The following is a 22,691-nucleotide window of genomic DNA, read 5'->3' on the forward strand; positions in this document are numbered from 1 at the left end:
AGAGCTCCCCATCACCTATTCTAGGTAGCTGCTTCCCACTTACCAATAATTCCAAAGATATCGAGTATGTTTGGTGCAAAGATAACCAGTAGGTTGATCAAAGTAAGGAGGCAGATGGCGATGATGATATGTCTGAGCCAACTAAATGGTTTGTTCTGGAAAAGCATTTGCTGGATCGCACGGCGTACCTGCAAACAAGCAAAATTACGGGAAAGGTTTAAAAAGAGGCACACCAGAAATATTCCCCCCGATCCCCATTTTCTGTCTCTGCTAGTCGTGTCATCCAGCGGCTGTGATGGTGGAACACTGAAGCCTGCCACACTTTCCATGATCATCAGGAATTCCAATCGCAACCAAATCCAACTCTCCATCTGGTAGGATTGGGTCTCTCGCCACGTGAAAGATAGCCAGTCGGGTACAAGTCTGGCCTTGGCATTCAGATGGCTGTAATATGGGAAATCCATGAAGAGTTGCTCTGTCCTTTGTCGCATGTACTTACTCCAGTGGACAATAATAGTAACTTGGGGTGGTAATGACCGACACTCGCTGTTGGAGCTCCAACTATCCTAGGATATTAGTTAGCTGGATTGAGTTGTAAAGTTCTCTCAAGAACTGTGCTGGTCACAACTGTTGTGTCCTTAAGCTTGAACAGTAAATATTTGAATGGTTTGACCAAAATCCAAATTGCCTGGCCATTGTCCTGAGCTGCGTACCACTGGATTATGGGGAATGTTAGCTTGGAAGCTCAGTGACATTTTAACCACTTTTAGTTGGCTTCATTGTGGAATGTGGTTTTGAAGAGAACTTCCCTACTTTTCAGAATTAGCTCTCTAGAGACAAAGACTAGTGCTTGGTTTATGTTTTTAATGACCTTGCTAACCTGTGGCTCAAATATTTACCCGTGACGAACTGCAGTAGAAGTTACTGTTGGCAATAAATTTCAAATAGAACAAATGGTTTTTTAAAAATGGTTCTTGGGGACTGAGGTAATCCTGACCAATGCCACATTTGTTGCTCATCTCCAGTTGCCTGTGATACCTGGTTCCTACCATTTGACTTCTACTCTGTATGCAGATAGAGAAAAAGAAGGTGGCCTTTCTCCATGTTCGTAGCAGTTGTTTAGACAACTTGCTAAGCCTCATCAGGACGCGCCAAAGGTCATCCAGGGAGTGTGGAACTAGAGCCATGTGTAGGCCGCACTGCACAGAGCTGGTAACAGTTCCCTCCCCCGCCAAGGGCACAAGTGAACCAGTTGAATTTTTACTCAAGAGCTGGCTGCTTTCATGGTCATTCTTCAAACCTCTCTATTAGCAAACTGCCAAATGTGCCAAGTGTACGTTAGAATTTTATGGGGACATAATCTATAATAATAATCATTGTCACTATAAGGCAATAATGTCTAACCTTTATGATATTGTTTGACTTTGTTTGTCACCAACATAAATTGGTCCTCAATAGGACTAAATGACAATACATTTGCCATTTGGGGCGGCACAGTGGCACAGTGGTTAGCACCGCTGCCTCACAGCACCAGGGATCTGGGTTCAATTTCTGGCACAGCCGGAACCCGGTGAGAATCCCCTTCACAGCGCCAGGGACCTGGGTTCAATTCCCGGCTTGGGTCACTGTCTGTGCAGAGTCTGCACGTTCTCCTCGTGTCTGCGTGGGTTTCCTCCGGGTGCTCCGGTTTCCTCCCACAGTCCGAAAGACGTGCTGGTTAGGGTGCATTGGCCATGCTAAATTCTCCCTCAGTGTACCCGAACAGGCGCCGGAGTGTGTTGACTAGGGGATTTTCACAGTAACTTCATTGCAGTGTTAATGTAAGCCTGCTTGTGACTAATAAATAAACTTTACTTTACTAAACTACACAAAAATAATAACTCATTTTTATAGAGCAACTTTAGCACAGTAAAACATCTCAAGACCCTTCACAAAAGCATTATGAAGCAAAATGTGACAGCAAGTTACATAAGATGATTTTGGAAGCATTGGGCCAAATCCTTGATCAAAGAAGATAGGCTTTAAGGGAAGTCTTAATGGAGGAATAATGTCTGTGATTATCATTACCCTTTGTGAAGAGTTGTCAATTGTGATTTTATTTGGAGTTAAACTGTTTAAATATCTTTATACATCAAAGCTGAAAATTCCTGTAATGTATCAATTAGGAGTTTTTTCCTTCTGCCAACATTTTATTTCCTTTTGATGTTCAGAGATGTAAAAAGTCTGTTATTACTTTGCTGTGGTACGTGACTCTGCGCTGAGATTGAAAGAGGGAGTGCTAATTTTAAGAAGAAAAAGGAACAAAAGAGAAACTTTCAAGTAAGAAAGAGGATGGAGTGTATGAAAATCACAGAATTGTTACAGCGCAGAAGGAGGCCATTCGGCCCATTTGTGTCTGCACTGGCTCTCACTTAGGGTTATTCTCCCAATAACCCTGCACACAGTCTAGTTCCCCTTTGAATGATTCGATTGAAACTGCCTCCACCACACTCTCAGTGCTGAGTTTTTTGCTGCGTGAAAAAGCTTTTCCTTTTTGCCAATTACTTTAAATCTGTGCCCTCTCGTTCTTGATCAGTTCATGTGTGGGAACAGTTTCCCCACATCTGCATTGTCCTGGCCCTTAATGATTTTGAACATCTTAACAAATCTCCTCTCAGCCTTCGTTTTCCTAGTCCTAACTTCTCAAATCTATCTTCATAACTGAAGTTCCTCACTCCTGGAACAGTTCTCATGAATTTCGACTGCACTTTTCCGAATGCTTTCACATCCTTTAAAAAGTGTGGCATCCAGAATTGGACGCAATACTCCAGATGTGGCCCAATTCGTGTCTTATGCAGGTTCACCATTACTTCCTTTCTCTTGTGCTCTGTACCCGATTAATAAAGTCAAGGAGACTGCATGCTTTATTAACCACTCTCTCGACCAGTCCACCTTCAATGCTTTCTGCAGTCAGGTCCTTAGGCTGCCCCACCCCTCTTTAGGATTATATTGTCTCTCCATGTTCTTCCTACCAAAGTGAATCACTTCACAGGAAAAAGAAACATTAAAAATGGAAATGACAAAGAGAGCAAAAGAGAGAACAAGTAGTTGGGGGCAATCTTACCCTACTGGCCGATAGGCGGAGCGAGTGGCAAGATCGCGAGAGAGTCAAGAAATCGTCTCTTGCGAGCTTACCAGCACTGAATATCCAGCGAAATCAGCCTCGCACCCAAAAACGGAGTGAGGCTGATTGTAATATTTAGAAACTATTTAAAATAATGCTATTTAAAAATGGCGATTGGGTCCAGCCTGGTTGGGGGGGGGGGAATTGGCCGCAGAGCCCCACGGTAGCGGGAGAGGGGAGTAAGCGGCCATGAGGCAGGCTATAGCTAGGAGAGGTAGTGAAAGGTTTCTGTGCTCTCAGAGTACAGAAATCTGTACGTGCGCAATTGCGCCCTCTGCTGCTATCAGCTGGCTTTTGGGTGATTTAGGCCCCGCCCACTCCCCCTGCTGGCAGATTCCAAGTTTGGCAAGGTTTTTTTTCTCTAAGTCAGATTAGATTCGATTTTTAAGTCGCCCAAAAAAAGGCATGATTTTCTCCTGTTTACATGCTCATTCGGGGCTTAGAGATTTTTTGATAAGATCCCCCGCACCTGCCCGTCCCCGCCCCCCCCCCCGCCCCCACCCCGTAGTGTTTAGTACCTAGACCAGCGATTTTACAGACTGGACCCTCAGCTAATAGAATCACTTCTTCAATAAATCTGCCAAGTTTCTAACCTCCTATTCTAGTAATGTAGGATAAACCTTGTTTAAAAGCAGCTTTGGCACCAATTTAAAATAATAGGAACATAAGCCACGATTTTCCACCTGCATTCACCACGAGCATAGATGACGATTTGGGCTCAAAATCCCGCGAGACTTGGAAAATGAGAATTTCGGTCGGCAAGACCTCGATTTCTGATTCTCCACACCCCTTGCCGGTGACGTTATGAAGTTTCCGCTCAAGAATGTCGGGGACATCCGTTCAATACATTTTAATATACTTAGCGGGTTTCCCCGCCATATCGTTGCTCCTACATTTAGAATTCCCCTATCAGCGAGGTTTCTAACTGGCTTTTAAAAATGGGAACAGGAGGAGGGAACTCTGGGGGGAGAGGGACATGGCCAGGCAGTACCCTAGCACTACCAAATGCCACTTCCCCTGGCTCTGTCTCCAGGTACCCAGGCTGTGCCGTGGGCAGTGTCAGGGGGCCCATCTGAGGAGCTCCTTGGGGGGGGTCCCATTGTCTATGGGGGGGGGGGGGTGTGGTCTTGTGATCTTGTGCTTATGGGAGGCGGGGTGGTTTCCCCTTATCCATGGGATGGGGTGAGTTGTCCTTGGGTGTGTTGTGGGGGGGGGGGGGGGTGTTCTCATCCATGGGTGGGGGGGATGTTCTTGTGCGTGTTGGGGATATTCCCCTTATCTTTGTGTGTGGGGGGGAATATATTATTTTATCACAAACTGGGGCTCCCTTTTCCGATCTCTGTAGAGCGGGCAGTTAGACCCCGTCCCGCAAATGTGGACCATGTCAGGAAACGAGTCTGCAAAACCTGGTGAACAATTATCTGTGCAACCAGCACTCGTTTGGTCCTTTGAGCCTACTCCACCATCCAATAAGATCATGTCTAAGCTGGATGTGGTTTCAGTTCCACTTTCCTGTCTGCCTGCTCCCCCGCCACACACACACACAACCCCCCCACCCCGCCCCCCCACCTTCCAAAACCCTTGCTTAACAAAAAACAATCATGGCGGCACGGTAGCACAGTGGGTTAGCACTGCTGCTTCACAGCTCCAGGGTCCCGGGTTCGATTCCCGGCTCGGGTCACTGTCTGTGTGGAGTTTGCACATTCTCCTTGTGTCTGCGTGGGTTTCCTCCGGGTGCTCCGGTTTCCTCCCACAGTCCAAAGATGTGCAGGTTAGGTTGATTGGCCAGGTTAAAAATTGTCCCTTAGTGTCCTGAGATGTGTAGGTTAGAGGGATTAGTGGTAAATATGTGGGGGTAGGGCCTGGGTGGGATTGTGTTCGGTGCAGACTCGATGGGCCAAATGGCCTCCTTCTGCACTGTAGGGTTTCTATGAAATTCTATGAAAAAAAAAAATTCTATGAAAAATCTATCTAACTCTGTCTAACAGATGTGTTGTTGCAATTATACAGGGGCTTGGTGAGGCCACACCTAGAATATCATGTGCAGTTGTGATCTCCTTTTCTGAGGAAGGATGTTCTTGCTCTTGAGGGAGCGCAGCGAAGGTTTACCAGGCTGATTCCGGGGACGGGGGGACTGATGTATGAGGAGAGATTGACTAGGTTAGGATTGTTTTCACTGGAGTTCAGACGAATGAGGGGGGATCTCATAGAGACTTATAAAATTCTAACAGGACTAGGCAGGGAGGATGTTCCCGATGGTGGGAGAATCCAGAACCAGGGGTCACAGTCTGAGGATTCGGGATAGACCATTTAGGACAGAGGTCAGGAGACATTTCTTCACCCAAAGAGAGGAGAGCCTGTGGAATTCAATACCACAGGAAGTAGTTGATGCCAAAACATTGAATGTATTCAAGAGGTGGCTAGATACAGCACTTGGGGCGAATGGGATCAAAGGTTATGGGGAAAAAGCAGGATTAGGGTACTGACTCGGACAGTTAGCCATGATTGTAATGAATGGAAGAGCAGGCTCGAGGCACCAAATGGCCTCCTCCTATCGTCTATGTTTCTATATAACTCTACCTTGTATAAATTCAAAGGCCCAGCTTCTACTACTTTCTGGGGAAGAGTGTTCCACACACCGACCATTCTTTGGGAGAAAAAGTTTCTTCTCATCTTTTTCTTCAAAGGAAGGAATGCTCATTTTTTGAAAAGACATCCCTGAGTTTTACTCCCCCAAACAAGAGGAAACATCCTCTGGACGTCCACACTATCAAGTCCCCTCCCGATCCTATATATTTCAATAAGATGACATCCATGTCCTTGCACTTACCGGGAAGAGGACAATAGGCACGGTGAGAGTGACAGCAATCAGCACAGCTACACGGACGCACAGAATCAGTGTATCGAACGGGTCAATCTCACTGTATGTATGCAGCATCTCTGGCTCAACACGGTCTGTAATGAAGAAACAGAGCATCAGTAACAGGAATAGAAATATGGGTCTATGTTAGCAATCAACAGCGTGTCAACTAAATTCGGCATCATTGTTGAATGGGCTCAATAAAGCATATAATATTTTTCTTTATTCTTTCATGAGATGTGGGAGTCGCTGGCAAAGCCAGCAGTTGTTGCTGATCCCTCCTGGTCCTTGAACTGAACTTGCAGCGGACAGTTATGAGTCAACCATATTGTTTTGGGTCTGGAGTCACATGTAGCCCAGGTAATTAATATTCGCGTGTAATTACAGGAACTAGAGAACTTGCATTTATATAGCGTCTTTCGCAGCCTCAGGACATCCAAAAATGCTCTAAAGCCAATTAAATACTTATGAAACGCAGAAAGTGCAGCAGCCAATTTATGCACAGCAAGGTTCCACAAACAGATGACCTATCAAAATGCAGGACATCTGAAATCAATACATAAAATGCTGGAAATACTCAGTAGGTCTGGTCCCATGAGTGGAGAGAGAAACAGAGTTAATTCGATGTGATTTGATTTATCGGGATACAGTGAAAAGTATTGTTTCTTGCGCACTATGCAGACAAGGCATACCATTCATAGAGTACATAGGGGAGAAGGAAAGGAGAGAATGCAGAATGTAGTGTTACAGTCATAGCTAGGGAATAGAGAAAGATCAGCTTAATATAAGGTAGATCCATTCAAAGATTTGATGGCAACAGGGAAGAAGCTGTTCTTGAGTCGATTGATACGTGATCTTTTTCACTTAACATTTTGAGTCAAGAACAACTCTTGTTTAGGACTATTTTGGTGATATTGGTTGAGGGTAAAAGGTTGTGTTAGCCATGATGCCATAGAGAACAGATGTGGTGACTTCGCTTTAAGTCCAGATTCGCTGAGTAAGGGTCACCTGATCTAAACAACCAATCAACAGCTAACGCAGGGAATGTCTTGAAGGGGAGGAGATTTCCTAATTGGAAAGAGTGCACTACAGATTTGCTCGAAGCGTGCAGCTAATGACACAACCTTGGTTTGTTTGTTTAACTTAAGAAGCTTCCGGGAGTACATCTTTACAACAACCCTGATCTCCTCTGAAATATACCATGGGTGAGATTCTACTCCCCCACCCACCCCCTCGCCACCCTGCATATTTTCAAGTGATGGAGGCGGTCCACCATTGGCCAGCAGTGGGATCTTCCGGTCCCGCCAATGTCTACAGGGTTTTATGTGCCCTGCATCCTCTGCTGCCAGGAAACGTGCTGCGGGGGGAGGATGTGGGGCTCACTATCAGCGGGACCGGAAGATCCCCCAGCAGGAAGGGCTAACTCTGCCTTGAATAAATTCAGAGACCGAGCCTCCACTCCCTGCTGAGGAAGAGAATTCCACACATTGGGAGAAGAAGTTTCTCCTCCTCTCTATCTTAAAGGGGAGACCTCTTATTGTTAAACTATGCTCCCAAGCTCTGGTTTCCTGCACAAGAGGAAATAGCCTCAGGATATCTACCCAATCAAGTGCCCTCAGTATCTGGTATATTTCAATAAGATCACCTCTCATTCTGCTCAACTCCAAACGGCATTGACCTAACCTGTTCAACCGTAAGGCAGCCCCTTGATCCCAGGGATGAGTCCAGTTAACCTTCTCTAAACTTCTCCTAAAACAACTTTGGGCAGGATAGTCTGGGTTGAGGGGCCCAATGGCCTATTCCTGCTCCTATTTCTTATGGATTTTTTTATTCATTCATAGGACATGGACGTCGCTGGCTGGGCCAGCATGTATTACCCATCCCTAGTTGCCCTTGGAGGACAGTTGAGAGTCAACCACATTGCTGTGGCTCTGGAGTCACATGTAGGCCAGACCAGGTAAGGACATCAGATTTTCTTCCCTAAAGGACATTCGTGAAACCGGATGGGTTTTCCCGACAATCGACAATGGTTTCATGGTCATCAGTAGATTCCTAATTCCAGATTTATTTTTGTTGAATTCAAATTCCACCATCTGCAGGACTCGAACCCGGGTCCTCAGAACATTAGCTGAGCTTTGGATTAATAATCTAGCGATAATACCATTGGGCCATCTCCTCCCTCTTAGCAAATGCTCACACCTGTATTGTCACTGGTTTTAAATTTTACCACCTGCCTCATCGCTGCTGAAATAGGTTCAGAGAACTCCTGACTCTGCCAAAAAGCAGACCCTGTCCTTTCGCAGGAGGCATCATCTTGCATGCCTCGGTTTAGCCCCTGATTTGGTTGCCAAAATGTGCTCAGAATACATAGCCAGAGTGTAAAAATTCTCACCTAGCTGCTACTGTTCTTCAACTCCCACCTTCCTGTGCCAATACCCATCCAGCCTCGCTGCTGAAGTGAATTGCCAAGTACTTCACAGTGGCTCTGATGGATTTAAGAAACAGAGAAACTGCTGTTGTCAATCTCACGCCCCCTGACTAAGAGATTACACCTCTGGTGAGCTGCACTCAATGTTCTGGGGAGTCTGAATATAGTCCATGAAGTAAGTGTTGAGTTAAAACGACTGTGGGATAAAGAAATAACTTATACAGGCAATGTGTGATTCCACACGACAACTTGTGGGGAATTCTTAGGTGAGGGACATAACCTAAGTCGACAGAACCATGGCCACTGGGCCATTAAATATCAAATCAAATCTAATCCTGTAAAATTTAAGGTGATGTTAGAAAGAGCAAATGGAAATACACAATTATATAAATTGCAGTTCAGAAGAGCTGGCATAATTCCTAACACGGAATACTAAACTATATCCAAGTAAGATGAGGTGAAACTTTGCAAAACATTGGTGTGAGCCCTGTTAAATATTTTGTCTAACTTTGATCAGGGTATTTATGAAAAGATTAACAGAGATCAAAAGTGGTTTACATGTTGTGGTAAAGCACTGTTAGCTTATTGCCTGTGTGTGTGTGACATGCCTGGACATGCCCCTGCCGGCCCTGCCCGGGACTCCTCCCCCCCTGGTCCAGGTATAAAGGTGACTGCTCCCCAACCCCCGTCTCAGTCTCTGGACCAGTTCATCGGCATGGGTGTGCTCCAAGTCTTTTGCTAATAAAAGCCTATTTGTTCTTGCATACAAACTAGTCTTTGCTTGATTGATAGTGCATCACATGTGCAACAGGAATGGCAAATTGATGAGTTATCGAAAAAGGTCAAGGCTGGGGTTTTACAGCCCCACCTGGGCGTGTCCCCCCCCCCCCTCCACCAGTGAATGGAGCAGGCCATTTAAATCTCCATTCAGATTGGCGGGACCATAATATCCCTCCCAGCAAGGGGTGGCGGGAGGTCCTTAGCCCAAGAAACCAAAGTCTGGGAAAACTTGAAAAAAGTGATGGAGGGACACTTCAATAACTCTTTAAGCTAACTGAGTTACTTTAACGGTCCTTGGGCTGAATATTACAGGGCGGGACACTTCAAATGCAGTCAGCATGGTGCTAACCTGCTCCACGGGTCCAGTTACAACCGGGCCGCAGGCAGGCCCAACAAGGGTTGAGTGGGACTTATGCCCCTTACTGGGGAGGAAGTCCCGCCCCCCTGAGCTGCTGACCAATCCAACTGGCAATCTAATGGCAGCTCCAGCTGTCCTGACAGCCACCAAGCGCGCGTTAGTGGGCACTGCTGGCACTGCAATGATGCGGAGGAAGGAGGCCCAATGGATCCCTGCAAACAGGTAAGTCCACGGTCTTGGGCAGGGACGGTTTGGCCAGATCATAGTGGGGGTAGTGGGGGGAGAGGGTGATCGTGGGGGAACGAAGGGATACGTTTAAGGTTGAGTGTGTGGGTAGGAGGAAAGGGGAAATTCTATCGTAAGGGTGATCAGCAAAGGGCAGCCCCCGAAGTTCACCCCCTCCTTGTTTCCCCACCCTTTGAAGAGATTATTTTAAATATCAGGTTGTCCTACCGCACACACCAAATATTCCATGGCGTGGGCAGTGTATTACCAGCTTCTTGGCAACAAGACTGATCCATGGTAGCACAGTGGTTAGCACTGCTGCTTCACAGCTCCAGGGTCCCGGGTTCGATTCCCGGCTCGGGTCACTGTCTGTGTGGAGTTTGCACATTCTCCTCGTGTCTGCGTGGGTTTCCTCCGGGTGCTCCGGTTTCCTCCCACAGTCCAAAGATGTGCGGGTTAGGTTGATTGGCCAGGTTAAAAAAATTGCCCCTTAGAGTCCTGGGATGCGTAGGTTAGAGGGATTAGCGGGTAAATATGTGGGGTGGGATTGTGGTCGGTGCAGACTCGATGGGCCGAATGGCCTCCTTCTGCACTGTAGGGTTTCTATGATTTCTATGAAATGTGGAGAGTGGGCTACTGATTTCTGTGTTCACTCTGCCCCCCTATTATCCCCCTGACTAAAAATCTTCCGCAGGGAAATACAGTTGGCAGGATCACATAAAGTGCAGCCCTTTGAGTTGTTCCAACCTTTGTGCATGAGAAAGAAATGAGTGAAAGATATTTGCTTTTTTTTTTCAACTCACCATAAAATGTCAGATATCCAAAGAGCGCAGCGAGGAAGTACATGAGGTACATGACCAGGATTGAGATGTTAGACACGTGCTGCATTTTCTTCTTCGATGGGCTGAAATACAAGTTGTACATTTCAAACATAAATCACCGGCAAACACCTGGAATCGTCGTTAAAGAAGAAAGCTCCACCAATCCCCTCGTTACACACTGAATTCAGTGACACAGTGGTTAGCACTGCTGCCTCACAGCGCCAGGGATCCGGGTTTGATTCCCGGCTTGGGTCACTGTCTGTGCAGAGTCTGTACATTCTCCCCGTGTCTATGTGGGTTCCCTCCTACAATCCGAAAGATATACTGCTTAGGTGCGCTGGCCGTGCTAAATTCTCCCTCAGTGTACCCGAACAGGCTCCGGAATGTGGCGACTAGGGATTTTCACAGTAACTTCATTGCAATGTTAATATACGCCTACTTATGACACTAATAAATAAACTTTAAAACTTTAACTTTAAACATTCAGGTCAACCAGAGGTATTTGCTTATGTTCCGTAGTAAATGCCTCAACAGGTTATTTTTCTGAGAGTGGATTCACACTGGGTTATATCCACTAACAATTATATAGACCAGAGATGTAACAAAAGATCCCCATGTTGAATGTAAATGGATAGTTGTGCCTTTCATCTCTTCAAAGGTGAATGGACCATCACTAGATGACACATTTGATACAAATAGGTGAACTACTAGACCTCATAGGAAGGTGAATATGCAAAATAGCAGTTAGGGCCAAACTCACTTAATGCAAACAGTACAACCTATCTTTGTGTAATGATACAGAATGACGTACATGCCATGTTGCTCCATTTCTGTGAGTTGTGTCCCGATAGTAAGGATGAGATTGCACTGGAGACGGTGCAGGGGTGATTCATCAGGATGCTGCCTGGGATGGAATATTTCAGTTACGAAGAGAGGTTGGGTAGGCTTGGGTTGTTTCCATTGGAGCAGAGAAGACTGAGGGGCAACCTGATCAAGGTGTATAAGATTATGGGGGGCATGGGCAGAGTGGATAAGGAGCAGCTGTTCCCCTTAGTTGAAGGGTCAGACATGAGAGACATAGGTTCAAGGTGAAGGGCCGGAGGTTTAGGGGGGATGTGAAGAAAAACCTTTTTACCCAGAGGGTGGTGACGGTCTGGAATGCGCTGCCTGGGAGGGTGGTAAAGGCGGGTTGCCTCAGATACTTTAAGAAGTACCTGGATAAACACTTGGCACGTCATAACATTTAGGGCTATGGGCCAAGTGCTGGCAGATGGGATTAGGTGGGAGTTCAGGTGTTTCTCGCGTGTCGGTGCAGACTCAATGGGCTGAAGGGCCTCTTCTGCGCTGTAGATTCTAAAACTTAAAAAGATGATTTCTAACTGTTCCTACGCCATTCCTAACCTCTGAATGTTGGCAAAATCCGTTACAGCTTTCTCTTCTGTGATGTGAGTGTACCTTTAAGAGTTTTTTTCAATTCATGCTCACAGTAACTTCATTGCAATGTTAATATAAGCCTACTTGTGACACTAATAAATAAACTTTAAAACTTTAACTTTAAACATTCAGGTCAACCAGAGATATTTGCTTATGTTCCGTAGTAAATGCCTCAACAGGTTATTTTTCTGAGAGTGGATTCACACTGGGTTATATCCACTAACAATTATATAGACCAGGTGATGTCTTAGGTGATGTCATTGTCGGGAGGAGAAAAAAGCCTTTGTGTTTCTCAGGTGACAGGGGTTTCATTTTCAGTTTCAGTTCTGAGCTGCAAGTTAAGTTTTAGAAGGGACAGCAAGCTGAAAAGAACTGTTTTCCCTCTCTCCCTGCTGTTTTGAAAATTCTGTTGGTTCGCTGAAAACAAGATCTGGTTTCCCCGAAGGGTGAAAATCTGCTGTTGTTGGGGGCTGTTGGTGCTTTGGAAAGGTGTCTTGTCTTCAAACCGTTTGGAGTGAATCCAGAGAACTGCAGACTTCAACCGAGGGACTCAAATTTCCATTATCACGCGAGTAGTAGACCTTGCTGTGTTAAACCTGTTGAAAGGGTTTTTGTTGTCTATGGGTTTTAGTTTTAATTGGAACACATTAGAGATATTCATTAAGAGTTATACATTATAGTGGTTGTTTTATTTCTTGTTTGTAATTGATAAAGGTTCTTGCTAATTTTCTTACTATACATGTTAACTATATTCTTAAATAAGCTTTGTTTGATAAAAGCTCCCTCATGGGTCTTTTGAATCACGCCTGAAGTGAAACATCTCATGCTTATCCTGGCCAAATTCAAGATGCAAAACTTATGATTCAGACGGACTTCATAAAACATTTTGAAGTTTCTAACCTGAACCATAACACTTCAAAAATCAAAAAGCCTGCACAGAATTCTATTTTAAAACACCTTCCCTGCCCGCTTATATCCCAGTGACTCTCCTTTATCGCTTGTGGCTTATGGTGTGAAAACAGCATTTCCAATGGTGGGAGTGTGATATTTTTGTTCAGTTGCTGAGACATGTTCTGCTTTTCTTACAATTGATGGAGAAATAGCATCAAGGTTAATTAATTAGCATCTTAGCTATCTATTGCCTCAGACTGCATTTTCCTCCTAGCATGAATACACTATACATTTAAAAGTGCCATTAAAAATATTTCCTTTCCACGGAAAAGTCAACAAATGTGCAAATGTGACCTGTTGGCGGAATTTTAACTCAGTCAAAACCCATTTACTTACACAGAGTTAAAATCGGGCCCATAGTATTTATCATGTTCTCTCTTCTATTTCCTTTTTAAAAAAAGGTCATTAATTTTATTTTCGCTCTTCAAAATCAGTGCCAAAAAGAACCTTCATTCTTTGTTGTCTCCCTTCACTTCAAAGGCTCAGGAAAAAGTGTCTCCCTTTTATTTCCAGGATTAACAGAACAAAAACTGAGCTTTTGTCACTCTCTCTCTCTCTCTCTCCCTTTTGTCCCTCTAATTCTTGGTTCCTGTTCATGTTTCAGAGCCTTCTTGTCTGCAGGGCAACCCTATTCTTTGTGCTCCTTGTGCCCTGAAGATCTCCATCCAGCCAACTTTCTGTGATTGTTGTAGAATCAACTGCACGAAAGGTTCACTTCTCGTGACATTCCCAGCGCACTTGCCTGCGATTTTATCTCCATTTATTTCATTGGAGTGGCAAGTCACTTGCTGATAAGCAGACAGTGGAAAACCTCCAGCCCCAACGTCTTTCTGCCTGCTAAACCTGCCTTACTCATCAAATGGGTGGCACGGCGGCACTGCTGCCTCACAGCGCCAGGGACCCGGGTTCAATTCCCACTTGGGTCACTGCCTGTATGGAGCCTGCATGCTCTCCTTGTGTCTACGTGGTTTCCTCTGGGTGCTCCGGTTTCCTCCCACAATCCAAAAGATGTGCATTGGCCATGCTAAATTCTCCCTCAGTGTACCCAAACAGGCGCCCGAGTGTGGCAACTGGGAGATTTTCACATTAACTTCATTGCAGTGTTAATGTAAGCCTACTTGTGACACCAATAAATAAAAATAAATCAAATGCAGTTGGAATTAGTTATATCTGAGAAATACCAGATTGATAATGAGAAGTCACATCTCAACAGAACCATTCAGTGTTATCAACCATGGTAGCAAACCTTGATCGTTTAATTTCCATTGACTTCAGGACTCAAAATCATAGAATTCCTACAGTGCAGAAGGAGGCCATTTGGCCCATCAAGCCTGCACCGACCACAATCCCACCCTATCCCCATAACCCCTCATATTTACCCTGCTAATTCCTTTAACACTAGGGTTGATTTAGCATAGCCAATCCACCTAACCCACACATCTTTGGAGTGTGGGAGGAAACTGGAGCACCCGGAGGAAACCCACGCAGACATGGGGAGAATGTGCAGACTCCACACAGACGGTGACCCAAGCCGGGAATTGAACCCGGGTCCCTGGCGCTGTGAGGCAGCAGTGCTAACCACTGTGCCACTGTGTATCAATGCTGGTGGCTCAACACCTCCCCCCCCCACCGCCCCAAGCAAACAGATTCATTTGCCCAATGAAAACTCCTGCTTGTACATACTTTTTCAGTTCTGTGTAGATGGGCAGTACCTCTGGATGACAGACGAAGGCGAACGCCAGGATAGGAACGGTGTACGCAGTCTGTGAATGAGAGAGACAGAACACTGAATTTGCTGAAAACAATGTAAATGGGATATGGATACCTGTATCATCAGGGTCCGAGCTACAGGTTCCAGCTCAGTTACTCTTTCTCAACTGGGCATTCACTGACGTTACTACATTAAACATTGTACCCTTACTGTAAACAGTACCATGAGCAATCCTGTGGCGTGTGTTAATGAAGTCCTATTCAGTGACAAGGGCTCCTCTCAAATATGTTGAAGATACAAATTCTGAAATGTTTACACATCAGTCCTCTATATTACTTACTCACAGGCCTGATTCACCAAGTCATGGCGACGCGTGAGGTTTTTAAGAATCGATTTTTGCCTCCATTTCTGGCTATTTTTTCTGGCGTGGGATAAGGGTGGAGATAGCCACCACACACGCAGCGCACTCACCCTTGCCGGCTATGTTGCGGGGGTAGGTAGTTCAAACCACCACACAGTTGGAGCCCTTCTACTAGAAGACATGATTCATGGCTTTGACAGAGTTGTAAACCAAGGGGAGCCCTCAATCCCGAGTGGGAAAAGAAATAAAACAGCCACCGGTTCCTGGAACCCTTTGATTGACAAGTCAGTTGCTTTGAAATAGAAATCCGTTCTTCAAGTGGGATCCAACTGTCTCGAGTTGTAATGGTTTGATTTGACAGCTGAACCCATTATGAATGCTTGGCTGATAAACCACTTAACTCTGCAGGCAGTTGTATACACAGTTTGATTAACAGTTTTTAGAGTTTATTAAAGGTTTATCTGTCTTTGATGTGGTTCATAAATAGATGTCTGCTTGCTTTTACAACAGATTGTTGGATGGTTTTTCAAATCCATTTCAAAGACTTCTGACTGGCTCCATAGTGAATACTGTGTGAATATCTATGGAGGATACATGGGAGTCAAGGAGGGAACAATGGGGTGGGTGGGGAGGTGGGGGAAGAGGGCTTCAGGACCTGACTGTCACGACTGGGCCAAGGTATTAGTAATGAGAGGTGGGCATTCTCGCCTGCTAGCACTACCCTCTGTTACTGCCTAGGAACCTGCCTCTGGACCCGAGAGGGCCCGGCTCCATCCTGCCTCGTGCCCCCTTCGGAACACAAACATGTTGGACAGGGACCTCCTTAACAGAGTCGGGTTTGTGGAGTCGGGAACTTCCCAGGCTCCGATACTTGTCTTCTTGATGAAGATTCGGCCCACGATCTCAAAGTACTTTCCTGATTGGTCGTGCTGATATGTTACCTGGGAGTTCATGGTAAACAGTCGCGAGTAGCACTTTTCATCAGTGACTTTGTGAATGTCGCTGTTGTTGCAGCTGGTGGTATTCTCGTAACTGACACTGTCCAGAAAGGAGCTGTTTGCGTGAATGTTGGTGAATGGGCAGGGAATCTGGAACTTCTTGTAGATCACCTAAAACATCCCAATAAAGATCAAAGTCACCATTGACAACATGAACAAGCAGAGGAATTGTATTGTGTTATTTTTTACTATCTTACGAGAAACTGATTAAAAATAAATCTGTTCATTTGATGAACTCACTAAAAACACGTGAGGGAGGAATGTGAAATGACCACATTAAAAATTCAAACAACAATATCAAACCCATCAGGAAATAATCGAGACTTTCTCCTGCTGTCTGATCACAGAATTCCGTTCAGCACCTACAAATGAAAGACTGATTTGCTCTGACACAATCAACGTTTTCTCCTGGATAGTCAAGATGATCTCCGCTCCTCCTCTTCTTCTACCTGCAATCTTTGTACAAATCGTTTGATCTGCGTTCTTGCAAATCGAGACATCACCAGAAGCCTTCAACTGACTTACACAGGTGTATTTTACCGGGGAGTTGGGGGCGGGGTGGGGGGGAAGCCAGTGGCAATACATTGCAGGCTTGGTTTGATTTGATTTATTATTGTCACATGTATTAACATACAGTGAAAAGTATTGTTTCTTGGGAGCTATCAGACAAAGCATACTGTTCGTAGAGAAGGAAAAGAGAGAGCGCAGAATGTAGTGTTACAGTCATAGCTAGGGTGTAGAGAAAGGTCAACTGAGTGCGAGGTAGGTCCATTCAAAAGTCTGATGGCAGTAGGGAAGAAGCTGTTCTTGAACAAGCTGAGGGTCAGACTTACTTCCATTCCAACCCCAGGGAAAGGAAGTCCCGCCTACAAGAGCTGCTGGCCTATTTGATTGGCCAGCAAATCCTGCAGGTCGAGCAGCACCAGAAGAGAGCAGTGGGTGTTGCTGGGGCTGCAAGAAGGGTCACAATGAAGTGTCACAAACACCAGAGGCAGAGAGGTCCCAGGGTCTTTGGGCAGGGAGAGATCAGGTACCGAAGAGAAGGGGGGCAAGGTTTGAAGACCAGGCAGAGAAAGTGACATGGCAGCAAAGTGGGTGTTGCGATCTTTTTTAAAGTTTATTTATTAGAGTCACAAGTAGGCTTACATTAACACTGCAATGAAGTTACTGTGAAAATCCCCTAGTCGCCACACTCCGGCTCCTGTTCGGGTACACTGAGGGAAAATTTAGCATGGCCAATGCACCTAACCAGCACGTCTTTGAGACTGTGAGAGGAAACCGGAGCACCCGGAGGAAACCCACGCAGACACGAGGAGAATGTGCAAACTCCACACAGACAGTGACCCAAGGCTGGAATTGAACCCGGATCCTTGGCACTGCCAGGGCTAACCATTGTGCCACTGTTTCTCCCAATGCACACACAGGGCACCCCTCCCAGCTCACCCAACCCCCAAAAGGATGTAGCCCACGTTCTTTACCACCTTTTCAGTAACTTTGGTGAAAGCGTGGCCTTATCACATTTTTCACAAGCACCAGACATCGCACAACAGCAAAAAGATTTGGAACTGTAGACCACACGGCCCAATGAGGATGCTTCACCTTACAATACCATCATGGCCAACCTAAGGCTTCAACTCTACTTTCCTGCCCACTCCCCTCGATGGCCAGGGGAACCAAAGATCTTTCTGTCCCACAGCCTCAAATACATCCAACAATGGGACATCCACAACCCTCTGGGGTAGTGAATGCCAAAGATTCACAAACCTGCGTGTGAAGTAATTCACAGCCAGTGAAGTGCTTTTGCAATGAAATCACCGTTGTAATGCTGGAAACATGGCAGCCGATATGCATGCAGCAAACTCCCACAAACAGCAATGTGATAATGAGCGGACAATGTTACTGTTGGTGATGGTGATTGAGAGTTACATAATGGCCAGGCGTCCAGGGATTATTCCCCTCTCTTTCTTTAAACAGTAACATGGGACATTTGGAGCAGGCTTTGGGACTTGGTTTAACATCTCATCTAAACGTCGGCACTCCCACAGTATTGCAGAGTTAGTCATGACTTTTGTGCTCAACTTCTGGAGTGGGACCTGGAGTGATTCAGAAGCAAGGGTGTCACCAACTGAGCCAGAACCCACACAAAATGCTGAACAGGATGAAAACTGACAGATTATCCTGTTAACAATAGCTCAAAATGGCTACTGAATTTTCAAGACTGAGTTCAATAAATGGTAGGGTAATACGTAGAGTAGATAGAAAGAAACCTTACCCCTTCAATAACCAGGGGGCATAGATGAGGTGGCATGGTGGCACAGTGGTTAGCACTGCTGCCTCACAGTACCAGGTACCTGTGTTAGATTCCCGGCTTAGGTCACTGTCTGTGTGGAGTTTTGCACGTTCTTCTCGTGTCTGCGTGGGGTACCCTCCGGGTGCTCCGGTTTCCTCCCACAGTCTGAAAGACGTACTGGTTGGGTGCATTGGCCGTGCTAAATTCTCCCTCAGTGTAACCGAACAGGCGCCGGAGTGTGGCAACAAGGGGATTTTCACAGTAACTTCATTCAGTGTTAATGTAAGCCTACTTGTGACTAATAAATAAACTTTTTAGATTTAAGGTAAAGGGTAGGAAATTTAGAGGGGATTTGAGGAAAAACCTTTTCACCCAGAGGCTGGTGGGAATCTGGAACTCACTGCCTGAAAGGATGGTGGAGGCGGGAACCCTCACAACATTTAAAAAGCATTTAGATGAACACTTGAAACACTAGAACACACAAGGACTACTGAGCAAGTGCTGGAAAATTGGATTACAACAGATAGGTCCTTGATGGTCGGCATGGACACAATGGGCCGAAGGGCCTCTTTCTGTGCTGTAAAATGACTCTATGACCCTGCCAAGAGAATATCGATAAAAGACACAAAAGTGGTTACGGATCAGAATGGCCTAACCTTGTTCCAAATCTATGATTCAATCACTTGTGTGTTGTGGGATCACCATTGCTTGTAAAATAAAATTCTGCTGTCTGCTTAGCCTTTTCACCAAGAATCCTCTACAGAAGAATATCTCATCTACTTTGACTCCCATCTACCAAGCTACTGATGTTAGCGTACTTACCACAATGAGGAAGAAAACCATGCAGCTCAGAGAGAAACCACTGGTGTATCCCAGGTAGCCTACAATTCAAAGATGCATAGAACAACATTATTCTTCTGAGGGCTCCGACAATATCCAGTAGAATTCCCCCCGATTTGGATGGATAAGTTGCAGGAAGTGAGATAATGGAGTTTTGTTTTCCTGAATTGTTACATGAGCTAAAAAGATACTAATGCCATAAGGGGAGGCGATGGCCTAGTGGTATTATCACTAGACTATTAATCTGGAAACTCAGCTAATGTTCTGGGGGACCCAGGTTCAAATCCCACAACGGCAGATGGTGGAATTTAAATTCAATAAGAAATATCTGGAGTTAAGAATCTACTGATGACCATGAAACCATTGTCAATTGTCGGAAAAACCCAACTGGTTCATTAATGTCATTTAGGGAAGGAAATCTGCTGTCCTTACCGGTCTGGCCTACATGTGACTCCAGGGCCATAGCAATGTGGTTGACTCTCAACTGCCATCCAAGGGCAATTAGGGATGGGCAATAAACACTGGCCAGCCAGTGACGCCCATGAATAAATAATTTTAAAAATTCCAGTTTCAGTATCTATGTGCAAAAACCACAGTCTCTGAAAGAATAAAATAAATCTTCTTGAGAAATATAGCAGACCAGCAATCAGCTAGAATGAAGGATTATGATATTAATCCATGAATCTCTTGCAGTTCCCTGATATCTAAAGCTTGACATTTACAATAACATTTTAACCAAAGCATTTGCAAAGATCTGAGTCAATCACTCTAGAGAAAGAATATTTTGTTTTCCTGGGAATTAACATGAGGTCTCTATTTCTTAATCCTTCAGTTTAGACGAAAGGAAACTGGATTGGCGAATGTCACAGAGCTTATTCCCCCAGTTTTCTTTGTGTGTCTGCAGACACAAGGAGATTTAAGGACTGTTTTTGGAGAGGGAGATTAGTTGTGCATCAAATCACCAGTTTTCTTCGCCACAGTGAATCAAAAGGTTATATTCTGAGGCGGATTCTCAAGCCGACCATTTCTTAATGGGAAGCAGGTCAAACCAAATTGTTTTTTTTTATTCGTTCATGGGGTGTAGGTATCACTAGGAAGGCCAGCAATTGTTGCCCATTCCCTAATTGCTCTTGAGCTGAGTGGCAGTCACATTGCTGTGGGTCTGGAGTCATATGTAGGCCAGATCTGATAAGAATGGCAGAATTCCTTCCCTAAAGGACGTTAGCGAGCAAGATGGGTTTTTGCAACAATGGTTTCATGGATTTCAATAGACTTTTAATTCCTTCTGCCATGATGGAATTCAAATCCGGACTTCCCGAGCAGTAACCTGGGCCTCAAGATTACGAATTCCGGTGACTCCACCACCTCCCTTTGAATTCACAATGATTTAATTCTCTACTTAATTTACACGGTCACCTTGACAGCCACAAGCTTGGAGCGAGCCGTAAAACGGGCCCCTCCATGGTTCTCCCCTGGGAAACGTATGGGAACATCAAAAGTGTAAACAGGTCAGGGTTCAACCGGACCAGAAGTCTTGAATGAAAGCGAGCAGTGCCTGTGCTGTGAAAGCCCCGCACACTCAGTCGTGTCAAAAGCAGCCCTTAAGTCCACTCGCTTTCTCAGAAACGGCAGGGGGAAGAAGCTCTATGACGCTTTCAATCCAGTTTTGTCCTATCTGAGCTGAAGTACCAAGGACTCGAGTGAAGCGCGGGTCACCACCAAGGCTGTAGAGAAAACTGAAAGACTTGGTAGATCAATCAGTCATTATTGGGTGGGGTGGGGGTGGGGAGAGGGGGGGGGGGGAATTGGGGGGGCATCCACCTTGAGGCTCAAAGCCCTGTAGGCTATAGAAGACCTGGAAGACTGGAGGAGGGAAGGGGCCTCCACAATGTTGAAGCCCTGGGAATGAATGAGTTCAAGTGAGAGATTCCATTGAATTAATTGCTTTGAAAGGAACAATCTAGTTCCAGTACTAAAGATGTTCAAAGCACAGGACAGCTGCACTAACACGCAATGTTGTAGGGGGTTGGGGGGTGGGGGGTGGATTCTACAAAGACGGCAGCCACTAATTAAATGCTCTTGTTCACGTTAGTTTTGCCTGCGATGAACTATGCTATGGAAAGCGGAACAATTGCCCTTGATTGGATTCAGATTAAAAATCATTTGAAGTAACACTCAGATGACAAAACACAACCTGATTTTTTTTTAAATTACATAATAAAAGGCTCCAGAAGCCCTGAGAGGATTATTGAAAAAATAATCACTGTGACCTATTTCTTTGGTCCATCTCATTATTAGGAATTTAGGTTGAACCTTATTCAATCTTTCAAATTTCTGCAGTACATCAATAATTAACAAGCATTGAGTTTAACAGACAAAGGTCGGACTGTTCGTTGTGATGTAATTACACCTCCTGTGGGTGGCTAAAAATTCCTCTCTTCAAATTAGATGCAAGAGTTAGGAGCCAGTGTGGCTAACATCACTTTGCACCAAGGCTTTGAGTGGGATTCTCAGGGCGTGTTTAGTTGGCTTGGGAGCTGGGTGGTCATTTGTCATAGAATCCCTACAGTGCAGAATGAGGCCATTTGGCCCATTGGGCCCGCACCAACTTTCCGCCAGAACAGCAGGCCGTATCCGCGTAACCCCACATATTTACCCTGCTAATCCCCCTAACTTACACATCTTGGGACACTAAGGGGCAATTTAGTATGACCAATCCATCTAATACGCACATCTTTGGACTGCGGGAGGAAACCGGAGCACACAGAGGAAATCCATACATACAGTCACCCAAGGTTGAGTTGAACCCGGGTCCCTGGCGCTATGAGGCAGCAGTGCTAACCACTGTGCCGTCTTTGCAGAACCATTTGATGTCCCATTGAACTGGGTGCAGATCTAACAAATTTGCTAGCTCACAAGTTTGCACAAGGGAGGAGGGAGTAGCAGGTTGCTTAAGATGATAGATTTAGATGAGGAAAGATGGGAGGACAAATACATGAATAGGATGGGAATAGAGGGATATGGTCCCCAGAAAGGTAGAGGGTTTTAGTTAAGTCGGACAGCATGGTCGGTGCAGGCTTGGAGGGCTGAAGGGCCTGTTCCTGTGCTGTAATTTTCTTTGTTCTTTTTGATGTTTGAGGCTTAAGTGGAACATAAACACCAGCACAGAGTGGTTGGGCTGAATGGCCTGTTTTTGTGTTGCTTATCCGATGTAACCTAATGTGAATCTGTAAAATTCCCTGTGGAATTCCTTGCCCAGTGAAGCAGTTGAGACTACCTCGTTGAATGTTTTTAAGGCAAAGATAGATAAATCTTTGAACAGTGAAGGAACAGTAAAGGAATTAAGGATTATGGGAGCAGATGGATGAGTGGAGCTGAGTCCACGAAAGATCAGCCATGATCTTATTGAATGGCGGAGCAGCCTCGAGGGGGCCAGATGGCCGACTCCTGCTCCTAGTTCTTACGTTCTTA

At 45.3% G+C, this 22,691-nt stretch overlaps 1 protein-coding gene across 2 annotated transcripts in view; it reads right to left on the minus strand.

The window, feature by feature from the left end:
• Positions 1 to 22,691, minus strand: part of LOC144491690 (sodium-coupled neutral amino acid transporter 3-like) — a 171,815-nt gene that overhangs the window by 24,393 nt on the left and 124,731 nt on the right. For both annotated transcript variants that reach the window (XM_078209873.1, XM_078209872.1), the window contains exons 9-14: positions 19,203 to 19,261; positions 16,034 to 16,201; positions 14,704 to 14,783; positions 10,618 to 10,718; positions 5,994 to 6,118; positions 44 to 188 (exon numbers count right to left, since the gene is read on the minus strand). In XM_078209873.1, coding sequence (XP_078065999.1) covers positions 44 to 188; positions 5,994 to 6,118; positions 10,618 to 10,718; positions 14,704 to 14,783; positions 16,034 to 16,201; positions 19,203 to 19,261 — 678 coding nt within the window. The remainder of the gene's footprint in view (positions 1 to 43; positions 189 to 5,993; positions 6,119 to 10,617; positions 10,719 to 14,703; positions 14,784 to 16,033; positions 16,202 to 19,202; positions 19,262 to 22,691) is intronic.

Source organism: Mustelus asterias, chromosome 3 (genome assembly GCF_964213995.1).
Source record: "Mustelus asterias chromosome 3, sMusAst1.hap1.1, whole genome shotgun sequence".
Taxonomy (NCBI): Eukaryota; Metazoa; Chordata; class Chondrichthyes; order Carcharhiniformes; family Triakidae; genus Mustelus; species Mustelus asterias.